The 16,651-nt window shown below is 34.7% G+C and overlaps 1 protein-coding gene across 1 annotated transcript in view; it reads left to right on the top strand.

Annotated features, from left to right (window-relative positions):
- Positions 1-16,651, top strand: part of DOCK3 (dedicator of cytokinesis 3) — a 454,921-nt gene that overhangs the window by 125,192 nt on the left and 313,078 nt on the right. The window contains exon 5 of the mRNA XM_044676700.1: positions 1,347-1,443. Within this exon, the coding sequence (XP_044532635.1) occupies positions 1,347-1,443 (97 nt within the window). The remainder of the gene's footprint in view (positions 1-1,346; positions 1,444-16,651) is intronic.

The raw sequence follows: 16,651 nt of genomic DNA, 5'->3' as shown, positions 1-16,651 counted from the left end.
CTATTAGATGCTTAGTGAAATAAAAAAATGTTCTGAGTATTGTGTTTCATTTCTTATTAATATAGAAACCATTGACAGAAACTTAATTTAATTAATCTGCAGATTTGGCCAATATGAGTAACTTCAACATCATTTGCAAAGCTCTTCTGTTCTTATTTTTTATATGATTAGTTCACTAGGTTATCAGTGCAGAATAACGTGAACATAATTATATTCTTAAATTTCCATAGAGTTCAACATTAAAGTAAGACTTTTGTTAAACATAGTTGTCCTTTTCTTGTTTGCTTTAAAATAGAAGCAGATGCTTCTGCTGCTCCTCACAAAATACATTTTCTCTTTTTACTGACAAGTGGATAATATCATTATTGGCAGGAAAGTAATGGCAGAAGATGTGAATTGGATTATATTTCAGTCTTACTGATTATTTCCTAAAAATAAAATTTTTATCAGCTTTCAAAAGGTGTGAACACCCTTCACATTTGCCAATCTCTTTTCTTCCTTACTCTCCTCAGACCCTTCCTTTTTCCCCCTATAATATTAGGCTAAGAGAACATAAGCACTTCTTAGCACACAAATCTCATATTTCTCCTTCCTCTACTGATGACTGTAAAAGCCCAAGACTAAGAAACCAGGAAAAGAGAAATAGAATTTGTTAAAATTTCTAAAAATCCAATGCATCACTTCCTTTAGGTTCCATCTAATTTAATTTATGCCATGTATCTGTGTACTGCAACATAGACACATACTTCTTTTCCATAAGAGTTAATATTATTGATAAATTTTAAAAATACATATATAATACATTTCTATTATACTCATTTGGAAATAAGAGAGAATAGAATAATAGTTGTCTTTTTAAAAGAAAAAAGATTTCTTATGATTTAAAATTGTAGGAGACCTCCTATTAGAGATCTTTTGCTCTAATCACTTAATTTTATAAATAAGAAGGCAAGCCAGCTCAAAGAGATAAAGCGCTTTTAACAAGTTAACAAAGGTGACAAACCCACATCTTAAGCCAGTGTTCTCTAATACCAAATCCAGTATTCTTATCATTAAATCATGATGATGGATGAAGTGAAAAATGGGAATTCATATTGTAAATATGTAGATTAAATGTTTTTTTATAAAAAATTCACTAAAATGAATTATTTTAATATGTTTTAGAACTAAAGTCAGAGATTTTAGTCAAGAAGAGGTATAAATAATAGAGGTTTGTACAAATTTTTAATGTGAATTAAGTAATTGGAAAAAGAAATAGGTGTGATATGTGCTGATTTTTCTGTCCCAGGAAATAAGCATTCAGTTTTGTGAACACTAATGTGGACGAATATGCCTTTGTTTTGTAGGCAGTATGAAACTGTGGTACCACTGGAAGATTCTATTGTGACAGAGGTCACAGCAACACTACAAGAGTGGGCTAGTCTCTGGAAGCAACTCTATGTGGTAAGTATATAGTGAGAAGCAAGAGTCTTGGGACGCTATCCACAATATTTTTCTTTTCCTTGTGAAGTAGTCTATAATATTTTGATTCAAAAAGTACCATATCAATTTAAAACAACCTTGTGGCTTTTGGCATTTTAGGAATCTTTCGATAACAAACTAGGAATAATTCTGTGAGTAATGCATAAGCTTTTAGGGATGTCTTTGAAATTTTTTTACTATAAACTAATTATTTATACAAGAACAAGTCATTAATAGTTTCTTGTAGCATCTCTTAACACAAGTGTGCAGGATCTTTTCCAGTAGGAGCTTGGTAAGAAAGAGCTCCATTGCCTCAAAAATTTAACTCCATGGAGCAGCAATACATTTTATTTATTTATCTATGTTAAACCCTTACTTTCTATCTTAGTATCAGTCCTAGGGCTAGGCAGTCAGGGTTAAGTGAATTGCCCAGGATCACACAGCTAGGAAGTATTTAAGGCCAGATTTGAACACAGAACTTCCCAACTCTAGGCCTGTCACTCTCTCTGCTGTGTTACCTAGCTGCCCCTGCAGCAATATATATATATATATATATGTATATATGTACATATATACATATATATACACACACATATATGTGTGTGTGTGTGTGTGTGTGTGTGTAAAATTTATTTAATTAATTAATTTAGAGTATTTTTCCACTCTTATATGAATCATGCTCTTTCTTCTCCTCCACCCCCCCATAGCTAACATGTAATTCCACTGGGTTTTACATGTGACATTGATCAAGACCTATTTCCAAATTATTAATATTTGCATTAGGGTGATCTTTTAGAGTCTACATCCCCAATCATATCCTCATCGACCCATGTGATCAAACAGTTGTTTTTCTTCTGTGTTTCTACTCCCTTAGTTCTTCCTTTGAATGTGAGTAGTTTTCTTTCTCATGAGTCCCTCAGAATTGTCCTGGATCATTGTATTGCTGCTAGTAGAGAAGTCCATTACATTCCATTGTACCACAGTGTATCTGTCTCTGTGTATAATGTTCTCCTGGTTCCAGCAATATATTTTAAAAGATTAACTGTCAATTAATGCTTTCTTTAATATTCACTCCTCTCTCTAAGTTCTCTGTAGGTTGTACCAAATGGTTTTTTTCCTTTTTGTATTAGCCATGTAGATCTCTTTAATATAGCTTGTAAAAATAATAATTGACATTTTGTAATGCTTTATACATTATTTCATTAGATCAATCAGCATATATTCATTGAGTGCTTACTATTTGCTAGGCTCTGTTAGGTACTGCCCTGATCTTCCTAACAACATTATGAGGTCAGTAATATAGGCATAATACCCACTTTGACTCACTCACCCAGTCTACACCAACTTACAAATCTCCAAAAGGCAACTAATGATTCTTCACCCAGGAGAAACTGTAGTGGGTAAATGAATAAATAACTAAAGTAGGGAAACTGGAATAGACTAACTGAATAAACACAGGTAACAACACTTAGCTGGGGATAGCTGGGGTAACAGAAAACTGAATAACAGCCAGGGAAAACAGCTTGATTACACAGTGTGTTCAATGTGTCAACCTAGGTATCTGGGTAAGGAAATACAAGGTAGGATTGTGATAACTGAACTATTTAATGATTAAGTGGGATGGGTAATGAAGGGAATTAGGTAAACTTACTCAAAGATCTATGAATCTCCACCCAAAGGTATAGGGATGCATAAAAACTACTCTATTGGCTAAAATCTATCAGCGGTCTGCTAAAAGTAGGATCTTGCTGGGAAAGGGGGATTCACAAAGATGTCTAATGATGAGGTCTTAAAAGCTGGTCACAGGAGACAGGAAACACAGCAATTAATCCAAATGTGAAGAGAGGGAAATGGGATGGTCTTTGTGTCCACCACAAAAGAGAAATGCACTTCTCAACCTTTCTTCTTCACTGGGATGCTTGATAGAAGATATTACTCAGTCCAAAATCCAGAGCAACAGCTTCAGAGATGGTATGTCTCACCAAAACCCACCACTAGACCTCAGGTCCTCAGAGACAGGTTCAAACTGTCACTGTCCCATTGTGTCCACTCTCAAGGTTCTAAATTCCCTTGCCAGTCAAGTCTTCTCTCTGCTAACTAAAATCTTATTTTTCTACAACAAAACCCAATGAGATTTTCTACAATCATACTATCTGGGATTATCCCACTGGTGTGCTTCTAGTTCTTCTAGTGCTTCATTCAATAATCTCAATTTCTTAAGAAAAATTATTGCCTAAAAGAATAGAGCAAAACATTCCCCTAAAATCCTGGTCATCCTGACCCATAAATGCACCAGTGTGCCTGGGCCTAATGTGTACAAAGATAATGAGGCATCTGTGTAGAGAATGCAGGTGGCATGATTTCTAGTTACTAAAAGTTTTCTCACTTCATTGAGTTTTCATGAGTTTCCTCTACTAGAATCTGAGTTAGTTCCTTTATAGAGTCCATCAACAATACTTTTCTCTGTCGTGATTGTTCATGTTTTCAAAGCTTCCTTTCCTTGGGCAACTGCCCGGGCTAGATGAATTCATTACTTCCTATGTATCCACTTTTTCTAATCTCTGTGATATGTACTTTTTTCTGATCATCCAGCTTCTTCAATTACATGGGTATTAGAGACAGGGAAAGGAGAGAAAGAAATTCTCTTCACCCTCAAAAGTGATTCCTGCTCAGGGGCTTGCCTCCAATTCTCAGAATAGAACCTTCCAAACTAGAAACCTTCCACAACTAAGGGATTCCACCACTGCTTGACTGAACTCATTGCTGGACAAACTGATGTTTTATATGTGTATTTAATGAGCATGATGAATCTTACTTTTCCAGTCTTCTTATGCCCTGTTCCACAATCACCCAAACTCCAATATACTCTTAAATCCAGTGACACTAGCCACTTTTTCCATGAGCAAGGCACTCCATTTCTTGATTCTGAACATTTTCATTGGTTCTCCCCAATGCAAAAACATGAGGAGAAAAGGCTTCCTGGTTTTCCCTACTTCTTTAATGTGCCAACTAAATTCCCAGTTCTAAAAGAAGCCTTTCCCGCTCCATCTTAGTTCTAGCACCTTCTCTCTGTTGATTATTACCTCTTCAGCCTCAATATGGATTGTTTATACAGGTTGTTTCCTTCATTAGATTGTGACTTCCTCAAGAGTTAGGACTTTTGTTTACCTTTCTTGCTATCTCCGGTGCTTGGCATAGTACCTGGTACATTAATAAATGTTTTTCTACTGACAACTATTTACTAGGAACACTGCTATAAAAATTAAGTATGTCTTTGTGTGGTTTTCAACAAAACAGCTGGCATCTAGTACACTTTAAAAAGTTGAAATAAAAGTAAATGGAAGATCCAAAATTCAAAGCCATCTGTTTTCCTTTTATGTATATTATAAAAATCATTTAGTATAGTACATTATTTTTAGTTCCTCATATTAAATAGATGAATATATATTAGTATGTTAAACCAAATTGGTTGGAAAGTCACATAATGTTGAAAAGGTACAGAAAATATATTGTTCTACCAGCTCTCTTTAGTAAGGCTATCTTTCTCTACTTTGAAATTACTCTAATTCCAGATAGAAAACATGCATTAAAAGTGAGACAAACTTTTCTTCAAAATGGTCCAAAAATACAAAGTCATTTTACATACATTTTCATTATAATATTGTTTGGAGGGCCTGAGGGTGTTAGTAGAACATTTGGACCACTAAATTATTGCACCTTTAGCTCAAAAATATTAGCTTTTGAAATGTAATTTGATTCATCAGTAGTCAAAGATATATTACTAACCTGTAGAGCATAAATCAGCCATGCCAAGTAGATTCAAAAAATCTCATTCACTTTGGGTTTGTTTGCATTGTGTCAACCCACTAATCCCTTCTTTTCTTAAAACTATACTTACACCATTTACTATTTCCTGGCTAATTACACTAATTGAAAGTATCTGCTTCCAATAATTGTTTTCAGAGTTCTTCCACAAACACAATCATATGAAAAAAAATATAATAACAGAGAAAATATAAAGAATATGACCTGAATTTTACATTTCACTGAATATAATAAGCTTCTTGTAACCCCAGTTTCAATCAGGCCAGAGGACCCTCACCTCTGACCCCAAGACTTTCACCAGTCACTCCAACCACTTGTCCTGCCAAGCCAAAAATCAAAATCTATGGAAAACTGTAACATGTAACCTAACTACTAATCACCAAATCCCAACTAATACTAGAAATCTTTCTTAAGTTTCTGGGGCCTTAAACCAAATTGGCTTCCTCAGCAATCTGTATGCACAGTCTCTAATTACTTGTCCCTCTTTTGTCACTGCCACCCACTTTAGACCACAAGATTGTATTTTCTAGGGTTTGTTTATCAGAAAAAAGAGATTATGCAAATTTAAAATAATACCCCATAGTAAAATAATTATAAGCACAAATTAAATAATACTACCTAGGCACTGACTAAATGGTAATTCAGTCTCCTAAACTAATCTGTGTAGTTGTAGTTCCCTAGTCTTGCTTGGTTCCTTCTGATTTCCTCTTGCCATAGAACATCTTCCATCATAACCCCACTTAAAAATGGCATCTTTCTTTTCAAAACAGTTCCCATGCCCAAACTCAAATTAGAATTAACTTACCTGGGCATTCCAGTTTGTGGATATTTGTCCATCCTAAACTCCCAAGCTTATTCCCAAACAATCAGGAAGGTTGCTTGGCAAGGTAACTACTCACATTGTCAATTAATCTTTGAGCTAAATTCTCATTTCTAGCCAAAATAATCTAGTAGAAGTAAGTATAACACTGTTCCTGTTGCCTCTGAAAAATCAGAATAATTCTTTACTGAAAAGCACACTGTATCTGGAGGCAGGGAATTCCTGGGGTTGATTCCTGGTTTGGCCACCTATGTGACATTGGACAGATCTCTCTGTGCCTCAATTTCTTAATATACAAATTAAGGATACTGGACTAGAGGACCACTGTCTTCCAGTTCTGAATATATGATTCTATCAACCCAACACACATTATTCTCAGAGTTCACAAAAAGTAATGCTTTTGTTTAGGATTATTTCTTTGCAATTCTCTTATGCTCATTTACTTTCCTTTTACATTTGTTTAGATTTTTTATAGCTACTGGGAAGGTGTTACTTTACATAGGTAGTATAAATTACACTGGAAAACTAATATAACTGTCCTTAGGGGTCATGCTATAGATCACTGTGCTATAGCTAAACACTAGTTTTACAAGGTGTTTTTTTTTTTTAATTTCAAAATAAATCCTCTTAGACATGATGGAGTTGTCTTGTAAATCATAAGACAAACCCTTTTCAATCTCCTTGCAGGACAATCATATTTTTTCTTCCCCCAGTGCATTAGAGTACTCATCAATTCTCTCCTCTTCTCTCTCTCCATTTAAACTTGGTGATCTTATCAGCTCTAATAACTTTCAAATCTACATATCCAGCCATGTAGTGATCTCTCTACCTATCTTCCTCCTGACTTCCAGTCTTACATCTGCTTATATCTGTTGGACATCTCGACCTGGATGTCCCATAGTCACCTCAAGCTTAGCATGTCCAAAATAGAGCTCATTATCATCCATCCTAAACCTTCATCTCCACTTAACTTCCCGATTTCTATTTGTAGCATCATTATCCTGCACCGGCTACAATCTCTCTTTCCCCATATTAACTCCCTGGTGAATGAGTTCAACTATCTCTACCGTAGTCTTCTCTCAAGTCCCTTCCTCCTTTATTCTGTAGAAAAGTTTTCCCTTCCAACTCGGCCCTGGATTATTACTCTTACCATCCGCCCTACTGAATGAAGGAGAAAATCACAAAATTGGGCTGACTGGGTTTAATATGTGTTTACAATATAAAATCTTGACTGGTCCCTCACTACAATGAGATGACTTTTTAATACCTCTTTAATTAATTCACTATCCCATTCAACATAGTGGTTTTCCAAATCTTTCCAAACTTCTCAAGTCTCACACTGTGACCATCCTCTTTCCTACTCTTGTCATTCATTCTTGGACTATCGCAGTAGCCCATCCCTTGGTGTGTACACCTGCAGTCGCTCACCTTCCCAGTACATCTACTACAAAGCTGCCACTTTGATATTCCTGAGATACAAGTCCAATTATGTTACTCTTCTGCTAAAAAAAAAAGCCTTAGTGGTTCTCTATGAACTAAAATGATACAATTAAAAATCCCCTGCTTAGAATTTGATGGCCTTCATGGCCTTCACAATCTGGCTTCATTCAGCCTATCTTTCCAGGATTATTATACTCACTCACTTTAAGTTCCACACCAACTGGCCTACTTGTTGTTCCTTGTACCTGACATTCTATCTCCCACCCCATGCTTTTGTAAAAAATTGTCCCTGATATTTGAGTTCATCTCCTTTCTCACTTCTACCTCTTGGAATCCCCAGGTCCTCTCAAATCTCAGATACCCTTTCTTTATTTCCCCAGTTCAAATTTCTTTTTATTTTGCATTTGCCTTGCATTTACTTTCTGTGAATATGTGTATCTTTCCAGTAAAATATAAGTTTCTTGAGGATATAGGGACCATCTCACTCTTGCATTCCTCTCTCCATGATCTCATGCAGTGATTGGCATGTAGCAAATAATTAATGAATTGGTTGAGTGATGTGAATAATGAGGCTCCAGGTTTTATGTTTCACTTGGTATTTAGCTACATTTAACCTCTCTGGATCTGTTTCCTCATCAGTAAAATGGATGAATCATAGTTTGTTGTGGACTGAGATGATCTTGAAAAACATCTTAGAAGAGGAAGCATTTCAAATGGGTTTTAAAAGGCTATTTAGGAGTTGATTAACTAGAGACGGTGGGAAGATAGTACCGATTTGAAAGACTGTGTAAGCAAACTCACTAAGGTGGGAAAGCATAAGATATGTTGCTAGGAGCAGAAAATAATTCAGTTTGACTACAGCAAAATGGGCATGGATAGGCATAATGTAAGGCTGAAAATGTAAACTGGTAGCTTTGACATGTTGAGCTTGAGGTGCCTTTAGGCAGCTAGAGATGTGCATCTGTACCTCAGAACAACAATAACAGCTAATATTTATATAGTGTTTTGATGTTTTGGAAGTGCTTTACATATATCATCTCATCTATCTCCACAAAAACCTTTTGAGATATGTGCTATTATTTCCCCATTTTGGAGATGAGAAAGTTGAGGTTAAATAAGTTAAGTGATGTGCTCAATATCACACAACTAATATATGTCTGAGGCCAAATTCAAATTCAGGTCTTTTTTTACTTTTGGCACTTTATTTACCTTATCCATATGGATACATGAATTTGAGGTTCAGTTTTATAATGTTGATTGCTGAGCCAGTGGAAATGAATGATATTCTTATAAATTTGTACTCAGAACCACAAATTTTGTTTTCTTATCAAATAACTCTGTAAGACTATGACCATATGTTTGTCCACATTGTTCAAAAGGGTTTGCTCACCTGGAGTTCCCTACAATAATAAAATCACAGGTCTGTTTTTTTTTAACTTTAAAAATATGTTTTCCAATTATACATAAAAATCAGTTTTATTCTTTTTAATTCCAGTGTTATATAATCGAAGATGTGGTTTTATTTGAGAAACAACAATAAAAGCATTGGGAATATGACTGTTGGTAATTGAAGAATTTCATTTAATATTCCATAATATATTCAGAGAATACATTTTGTTATATGTACAGATTTCCCTACATTTCTTCTCTGCTCCCTCTCAATTACTACAGAGGACCTCTTTTATTAAAACACTTCCCTTCTCAAATAGGTTCCCATTGTTTTGATTTCAAGTTCAAGCCTATGACATAAGCACCATTTACTTGTAGGGTGCCTACATGTCTAGCCAACATGCTGATGCTAGAATGTATTTCAGTGAGAAGAGTACACTTATGATGCTAGGTATAGAGATTATAAGATATCACAAAAGACAAAATAGTTAATTTTTATTATGTGAAGTTGAAAAACTCCTTCATATATATACCCCCAAAGAGAACAAAGAAAAGGAAATGAACGACTCATATGTTAAAAATTATTTATAGAGACTATTTTGTAGTACCAAAAAGTATTGGAAACTGAGAAGGTGCCACTTATGGGAGAATAGCTAAACAAATTAGGGCATATGGACATAATGAAAAGTTATTGTGCCATAAGAAATGAAGAAGTAGACAGTTTCAAAGAAAACTGGGAAGACTAATACAAAATGATGCAAAGTAAAATAAGTAAATCACAAGGAAGTAATGTACAACAACATAATGTAGAAAAACAACTTTGAAAGAGTTTAGAATTCTGTTAATGCAATAATGTCAGAATTCCAAAGGACATAAAACATGCTCCTGATTTTCTGACAAAGAGTTCTGAAATACAGAATGATACATAAATTTTTGGACAAGACCAATGAGTTAATTTGTTCTGCTTGACTATTGCTATATTCATATTCTGGGAAATGATGGATGCCACCTTGAATGACAGGAAAGCAGTTGGAAGGCATAGAATGTTCCCAAGTGCTGTGAGCCAGGGGCAAACATTGGTTGGCCTGGCAGTATAAAAAACCCTGACAGCCACTTGGAAGGGTCTTTGGTCTTTGGTCTTTTGGTCTTGGGTCTTTGGGCTCTTTGGGTCTTTAGGTCTCTTGGTCTTTCTAGCTCTTTAGGTCTCTAGGTCTCTGGGTGGTGAAGGGAGGTTGGGAGGTCTATGAAGAAGAGGGTAGGAAGAATCTGAATAGTTCCTGAAGACTATGAGAGCTAGTGCATCACCAAACACTGATAGTGAGAAAGCTGAGAGAATAAGATCACCAACACAGCTGCATCAATAGCAATCCCTATTCTCTGACCTGGCTTGTGGCCAGGCTGGGCCAGAGGTGTAGTGGAGAATAAAGCTCCAGATTTTACTAAATCAATAGCCTCCAGTCCTGATTGTCAACTAGTTATAGATATTAAATTGACAGAGTCTCCAATCCCCATTCCTGTTCTGTTTATCCTTTCCCTGATTATAGATTATAGATAAAGTGAGTTTAACAAGTACCTTCCTGAGTGGTCTTTATATCATGACCCTTGGGGAGGGAGTCAACGCAGTCAGATATCAAATGTGATCCAAGACAAATCAAAAGCCCTATAATAATTTATCCAACCCCAGGTTGGATCTGAAGGAGTTACCCATCCACCTAACCTTTCGAGGTCCTCCCTGGGCAACTGTTATAAGAAAGGGAAATTATAACAACTATCAAGGGTGATTGGGGTTGGTGTTCCCTCCGTCATCTGCGACTAGGGAGAATACATAGATACATTCACATCACTGTATATCTTTATCTCCCTAGGCCCTTTTGTTTATAACATTATTCACATTTGCTTTGAGAGTTTTCTTTTAGCTTTTGCTGTCTGTGGCTGAAGATGGCAAGTAAGTGGAAAGGAGAGAAAATAAATGTTTGCTTTTTTAAAAACAAAACAAATTAAAAATTAAGAAAGGATTCTTCATGAATAAAATTAATGCAACTAGTATAAAAAGGGAAGCAGTTGTTTGGAAAATCTTTATTATGAATATTTCTTAGAAGAATGTCTTGTCTAAGATATGTAGGCAAATAATAGGAATACATAAGATCAAAAGCCAGTAGATGTCATCAAGGAATATAAACAAAGTTGTCAAATGAAGAATTGCAAACTATTAGCAACCATATGAAAGAATTGTCCAAATTAATAATAAAAAGAGAAATACAAATCAAAACAACTCTGAAACTTCACTACATCCCTCCCCAAAACTAGCAATGATGGCAAAAGATGAGAGACTAGTCAGTGTTGGAAAGGGCAAGGTGAACACAGTGGAGCTGTAGATCTGTCAACTAAATCTGGCGAGCAGTTTGTCATAATGCTCTGTGAGGGACTATCATGTAGATAACCTTTGTCTCAGCGATCCCATGGCTAGACATATGTTCCAAAGAAGTCAAATATGGGGCAGCTGGGTAGCTCAGTGGATTGAGGGTCAGGCCTAGAGACAGGAGGTCCTGGGCTCAAATCCGGCCTCAGACACTTCGCAGCTGTATGACCCTGGGCAAGTCACTTGACCCCCATTTCCCACCCTTACCACTCTTCCACCTATAAGCTAATACACAGAAGTTAAGGGTTTTAAAAAAAATTCTCAAAAAAAATTCCCAAAGAAGTCAAATATGGAAAAAACAGGTCCCATCTGCACCATTTATAGTAAAACTGTTGTGGTAGCAAAGAATTGGAAAGTAGGTAGTCATCAGTTGTTGAATGGCTAAACAAATATTAGTAGAGCAATATATTTCTATGTATGTATTTATATATACATCTTATTTCACCATAAGAAATTATACGTATGAATTCAGAGAAGCTCAGGACAACGTATGAACTGATACAGAATGAATAAAAAAACATTATGCCAAGTTACAACAAGGTAAATGGGAGAAAAAACAGCAGCGGCAACAAACTGAACCTATTTTAAGCAATGTAAATAAAATGATCAGATTTATCTAAAAGTGATGAAAATTGTACTTCTCTTTTCTGAGAGGTGCTGAACATCACATATGTCTCAGTTGAAATGTTGGTTCATTGTGTTACCTTTTGTTCTCTTCTCTTTAATTTTTTTGGATAAGGGATCCAGTTAGAGGATGCAAGAATCATAAATTAGCTGTTATATTACATAAATTGCCTGAAAGAGGTAGATAGTACCTTTCCAAATTCCTTTTATATGATCAATGTCCTCATACTCAAACCAGAAAAAGACAAGGCAGAGGAAGAAAATTACATACTAATAACTATTTGTACAAAATATGAAATAAAATATTACCAAGAAGCAATATCAGTAAATTTTAAGAGCAGTCATTATGATGAGATGGAAATTATATCAGGAATACAAGATTGGTACAGTATTAAGAACGCCATAACCATAATAGATATGGTTAATGATAATTGCATAATTATATCAATAAGTTCAGAAAACATCTAACAAAATTAAAGACTTATTTTTGTTTCAGACTCTAAAAACAGAAATAAATGGAATTTTCTTCATGCGATAAGCTATACACATGTGCACATGTATGCATGGTTATATATATGTAGGTATGCTTATGTATTTGCCCAGAATACTTGGAAACTTAAAATTTTTTTCATTAATTTCTACATTTCCCTATCTCCCTCCAAAAAAGTCTTATTTTGTAATGAAGAAAAATAATTTAAGTAAAATCAACTAGCATAGGGACTACATCTTATAGTACATGCATCATTCAGTTCTGGTAGTCTCTACATCTTTAGTTAAAAGATGAAACTACTACTCATTCTTTTTTAGATTGAAGAAGATTTAACATTAAAATTATTTAGAATTCTATTTTGTTTCTGTAATATTTTGTTTACTTATTTATAGGCAATGTGTATGCTATTTCCTTTGTTCTGCTTTTTCAAGTTTCATCGCTTTATACAATCTTTTAAAACTTCTATGAATTATTTATATTCATCTTTCCTTTTATTATAGTTCATTAACATTACACAACATTCATAAAACTTGTTCAGCCATTTCCCAATCAGTTTTCTTTGTGTCTTGTCTTTTGCTACCACAAAAAGTTCTATAAGGATATATTGGTTTACATGTGTTTTTTCTGTATTTAAACTTCCTGGGGTATATTCCCAATCTCTGGGTCAAAGGGCATGAACAATTTAATTTTGTTTACATAATTAATTACATAACATTGCTTACATAATTCCAAATTATCTTACAGAAGTATTAGAACAATTCACAATTCTACCAAAAGAATAGTCCCACAACCACTCCTATATTTGGTACTTCTATCTTTTATCTTCCTGTAAGTTTGGTATGAAGCAAAACATCAGGATTGTCTTATTTATGTTTTTCTTACTGTTGGTGATTTGAAATGATTTTTCATATGTTTATTGATGGGGTTTTTTAACTTCATATCCTTTGGCATTTTATATATTAGGGAATAGTTCTTGGTTATTTCAGAATTAACAGAGGTTTTTGGTGAAAAGATTTTTTTTCTCAATTGATATGTTTCCTTTTTAGTTTTTGCTTTATAGATTTAGTTCTTAGGAAAAAGCAGTTTTATAAAACTGAGTTCTCTATTTTATTTTTTATTTTCACTTCTGCCCTTTGGCTGAAAATTCTCCTCTTTTTTTTTTTTTTAACCCTTGTACTTCGGTGTATTGTCTCATAGGCGGAAGATTGGTAAGGGTGGGCAATGGGGGTCAAGTGACTTGCCCAGGGTCACACAGCTGGGAAGTGGCTGAGGCCGGGTTTGAACCTAGGACCTCCCGTCTGTAGGCCTGACTCTCACTCCACTGAGCTACCCAGCTGCCCCCCTGAAAATTCTCCTCTTAATCGCATCTGTACAAGATACCTCCTTTAGACTTTAGAAAAACCGACTCAAGGGAGGAATCATAGCTGTCTTCAAACTTTTGAAAAAATGTCATGTTGAAGAACAATTGTTCCTCTTGGTTCCAGAAGACAGAGCCAAGAGCAGTAGGTGGAAACTGTAAAAAGATGATTTGGGTTCAAGATCAGGAGAAATAACAACATTTTAATTTATAAAGCTGTCCAAAAGTTGAATGTTTCTCAGGATGTGCTGGGTTCCCCTGTTTAGAGTTTTTTTTTTAAGTAGATACTATAGCAGAGATTCTTGTTGGGTATGAATTGAACTAGAGGGCCACTGAAATTCTTCCAGAAAGCTTCTAGGATCCTTTGAATCTATTTTATAAGTAACTATTATAATTCTACATTCCTCAAAGAAAAGAGAAAGAACATAGATTTTATAGAAAATTAGCCAGCCATATTTAAAAGTAGAAAACTATCTTTATTTTCTCATCCTAAAGTCACTAGCAGGTTTTTAAAAATGTTTCAATCACCAATATAGCCTAAGGCTTTTGAAAAACAATGTATTAAATGATCATGAAGAAGTTCAGACAGTGGGTCTTGGAAGAAAAGGGTCATTCCTCTGTTCAATTGTTGTGACATACAGAAAATTTAACTATAAAAATGCTCAGAGTAGTACACAGACATATAACAATACATCAAGGTTTTTAATGCCTAAAAATGTTGCTTCTATCTTCTAGAATTCCTTTTTTAACATTGTAAAAATGAAATTCAAAGAATGATTTTAATACAAATCATCACAGTAGAGCTTGAGTTTTTCTGATGCTGTTGTCAAAGCAGCATTAAATTATCATTGAAGACTTTCTGTTTCCTAAATTATTTTGTAATTGTAATAACTATCCATCAGTTATCAGAAAATTACTATTCACTTTACTGTGTTTGGTATGAAACAATATATCTGGCTTTGCTCCAATTATATTCTTGTCTTCACATACACATTTAATAAAACTGGAATAATATGGAACAGATATAATTTAAATAAAACATATTGTCAATTGGCTTAAAAAGAAAAGGTTTAAACCCAGAAAAAGACAATAGCAATTCCTCTCATTAAGAAGAAAAAAGCAGGGGCAGCTAGGTGGCTCAGTGGATTGAGAGCCAGGACTTTTCAAAAGGGAGGTCCTGGGTTCAAATTTGTCCTCAGACATTTCCTAGCTACATGATCCTGGGCAAGTTACTTCACACTCATTGCCTAGCCCTTACCAGTCTGCTGTAGATCCAGTATTCAGCATTGATTCTAAGATGGAAGGTAAGAGCTTAAAGAAGAAGGAGAAGGAGAAGGAAGAGGAGGAGGAGGAAGAACTTTGGTTATTATATATTAGCTGGTTTTTATTTAGATACCTAGTAATATCAATGAACCATTCAATCTATTGATAATAAACTAGTAAAGCAGATTAGGAGAAAATAATAGGAGCAGCCCTCTTCTACAACAAAAAATCAAGAGAAAGAACACCAGATTGTGATGGGGAAATTAAAGGAAAAATCAAACTGGGTCATTTTTCCAGTGTAGAGAGACATGCAGAGTCCTATAGGTACTGAGGAGGGGGTCCAACTATAAATACTTACACAAGACCTTCTAATATGGGAAACAGCCTGTGCTTCCTATTGTGTATCAACAGAAGACAAGAAAATAGCAGACAGAAGCTATGCCACTCAACCCACAGTGGAGCTACGTCAAGCATAGATCACTAGGACCATAGACCTCTCTCTATCCCCTCTCCTTTGTAAAAAGGGGAGCAGTGAGAAATAAAGAAAACTATAGAAGAGAATGAAGAGAAATAATAGAATTTTTAAACTTTAAATTTTTTGAAAAGTATTTATTTTCTCTCTCTTAAAACTCTTCCCTCCATTGAAAAGGAAAATAAAAACAAAACCACTATGAGAGTTATGCATGGTTAAGCAGAATAAGTGCCCACATTAGCTATGTCCAAAAATATATATCTCATTCTCCATCTTTAATACGCAACTTTTCTATCAGGCTTGGTTCAATATTAAGAAACTTTAAATGAAATAGACCATATTAATAGCCAGAGCAACAAAAGTTATCTGTTTATATCTAGATGCAAAGAAGATGTAGACAAAATACAAAACCCATTTCTGTCAAAGAAAAAAAACACTAACAACGCTAGCTATAAATGAACTATTCTCTAATATGGTAAGTTGGTGTTTAGTCATTTACAGTCACATCTGACTTTGCCATTTCCTTCTTCAGTTCATTTTGGAAATGAAGAAACTGAGGCAAACAGGTTGAATGACTTTCTCAAGGCTATAGAGCTACAGAGTATTTGAGGCCAGAATAGAACTCAGGAAGATGAGTTTTCCTAAGTTTGGGCCCAGCACTCTATCCACGGTACCACTTAGCTGACCAATCCAATAAGTAGTATCTATCTAAAAATGAGAGTCAGCTTTATGTATAATGAGAATAAACTAAAGGTTTTCCCAATATGATTAGAATAGACAAAGCTGTGATTTATTAATGTTATTTTTTATATAATGCTAAAAATGCTTAAGTGTACCTGTGATAACAAAAAGAAATCTAGGAAATTAGACAAGGCAAAGAGGAAGCAAAATAATTACTTTTTGCCAGTAGAGTAAACTAAAAAATTAATTGAAACAATAATTTCAGCACAGTTGTAGCATATAAAATAAGCCCACATATATCATTAGCATTTCTGGATATTACCAACAAAACCTAGCAAGAAGAGACAGAAAGAGAAATTTCATTTCAAATGACTCTAGATAATATAAATTACTTACGAGTCTCCCCACTA

The sequence above is a fragment of the Gracilinanus agilis genome, chromosome 1 (assembly GCF_016433145.1).
Source record: "Gracilinanus agilis isolate LMUSP501 chromosome 1, AgileGrace, whole genome shotgun sequence".
NCBI lineage: Eukaryota > Metazoa > Chordata > Mammalia > Didelphimorphia > Didelphidae > Gracilinanus > Gracilinanus agilis.
This window is presented reverse-complemented; position numbering and strand designations above follow the sequence as displayed.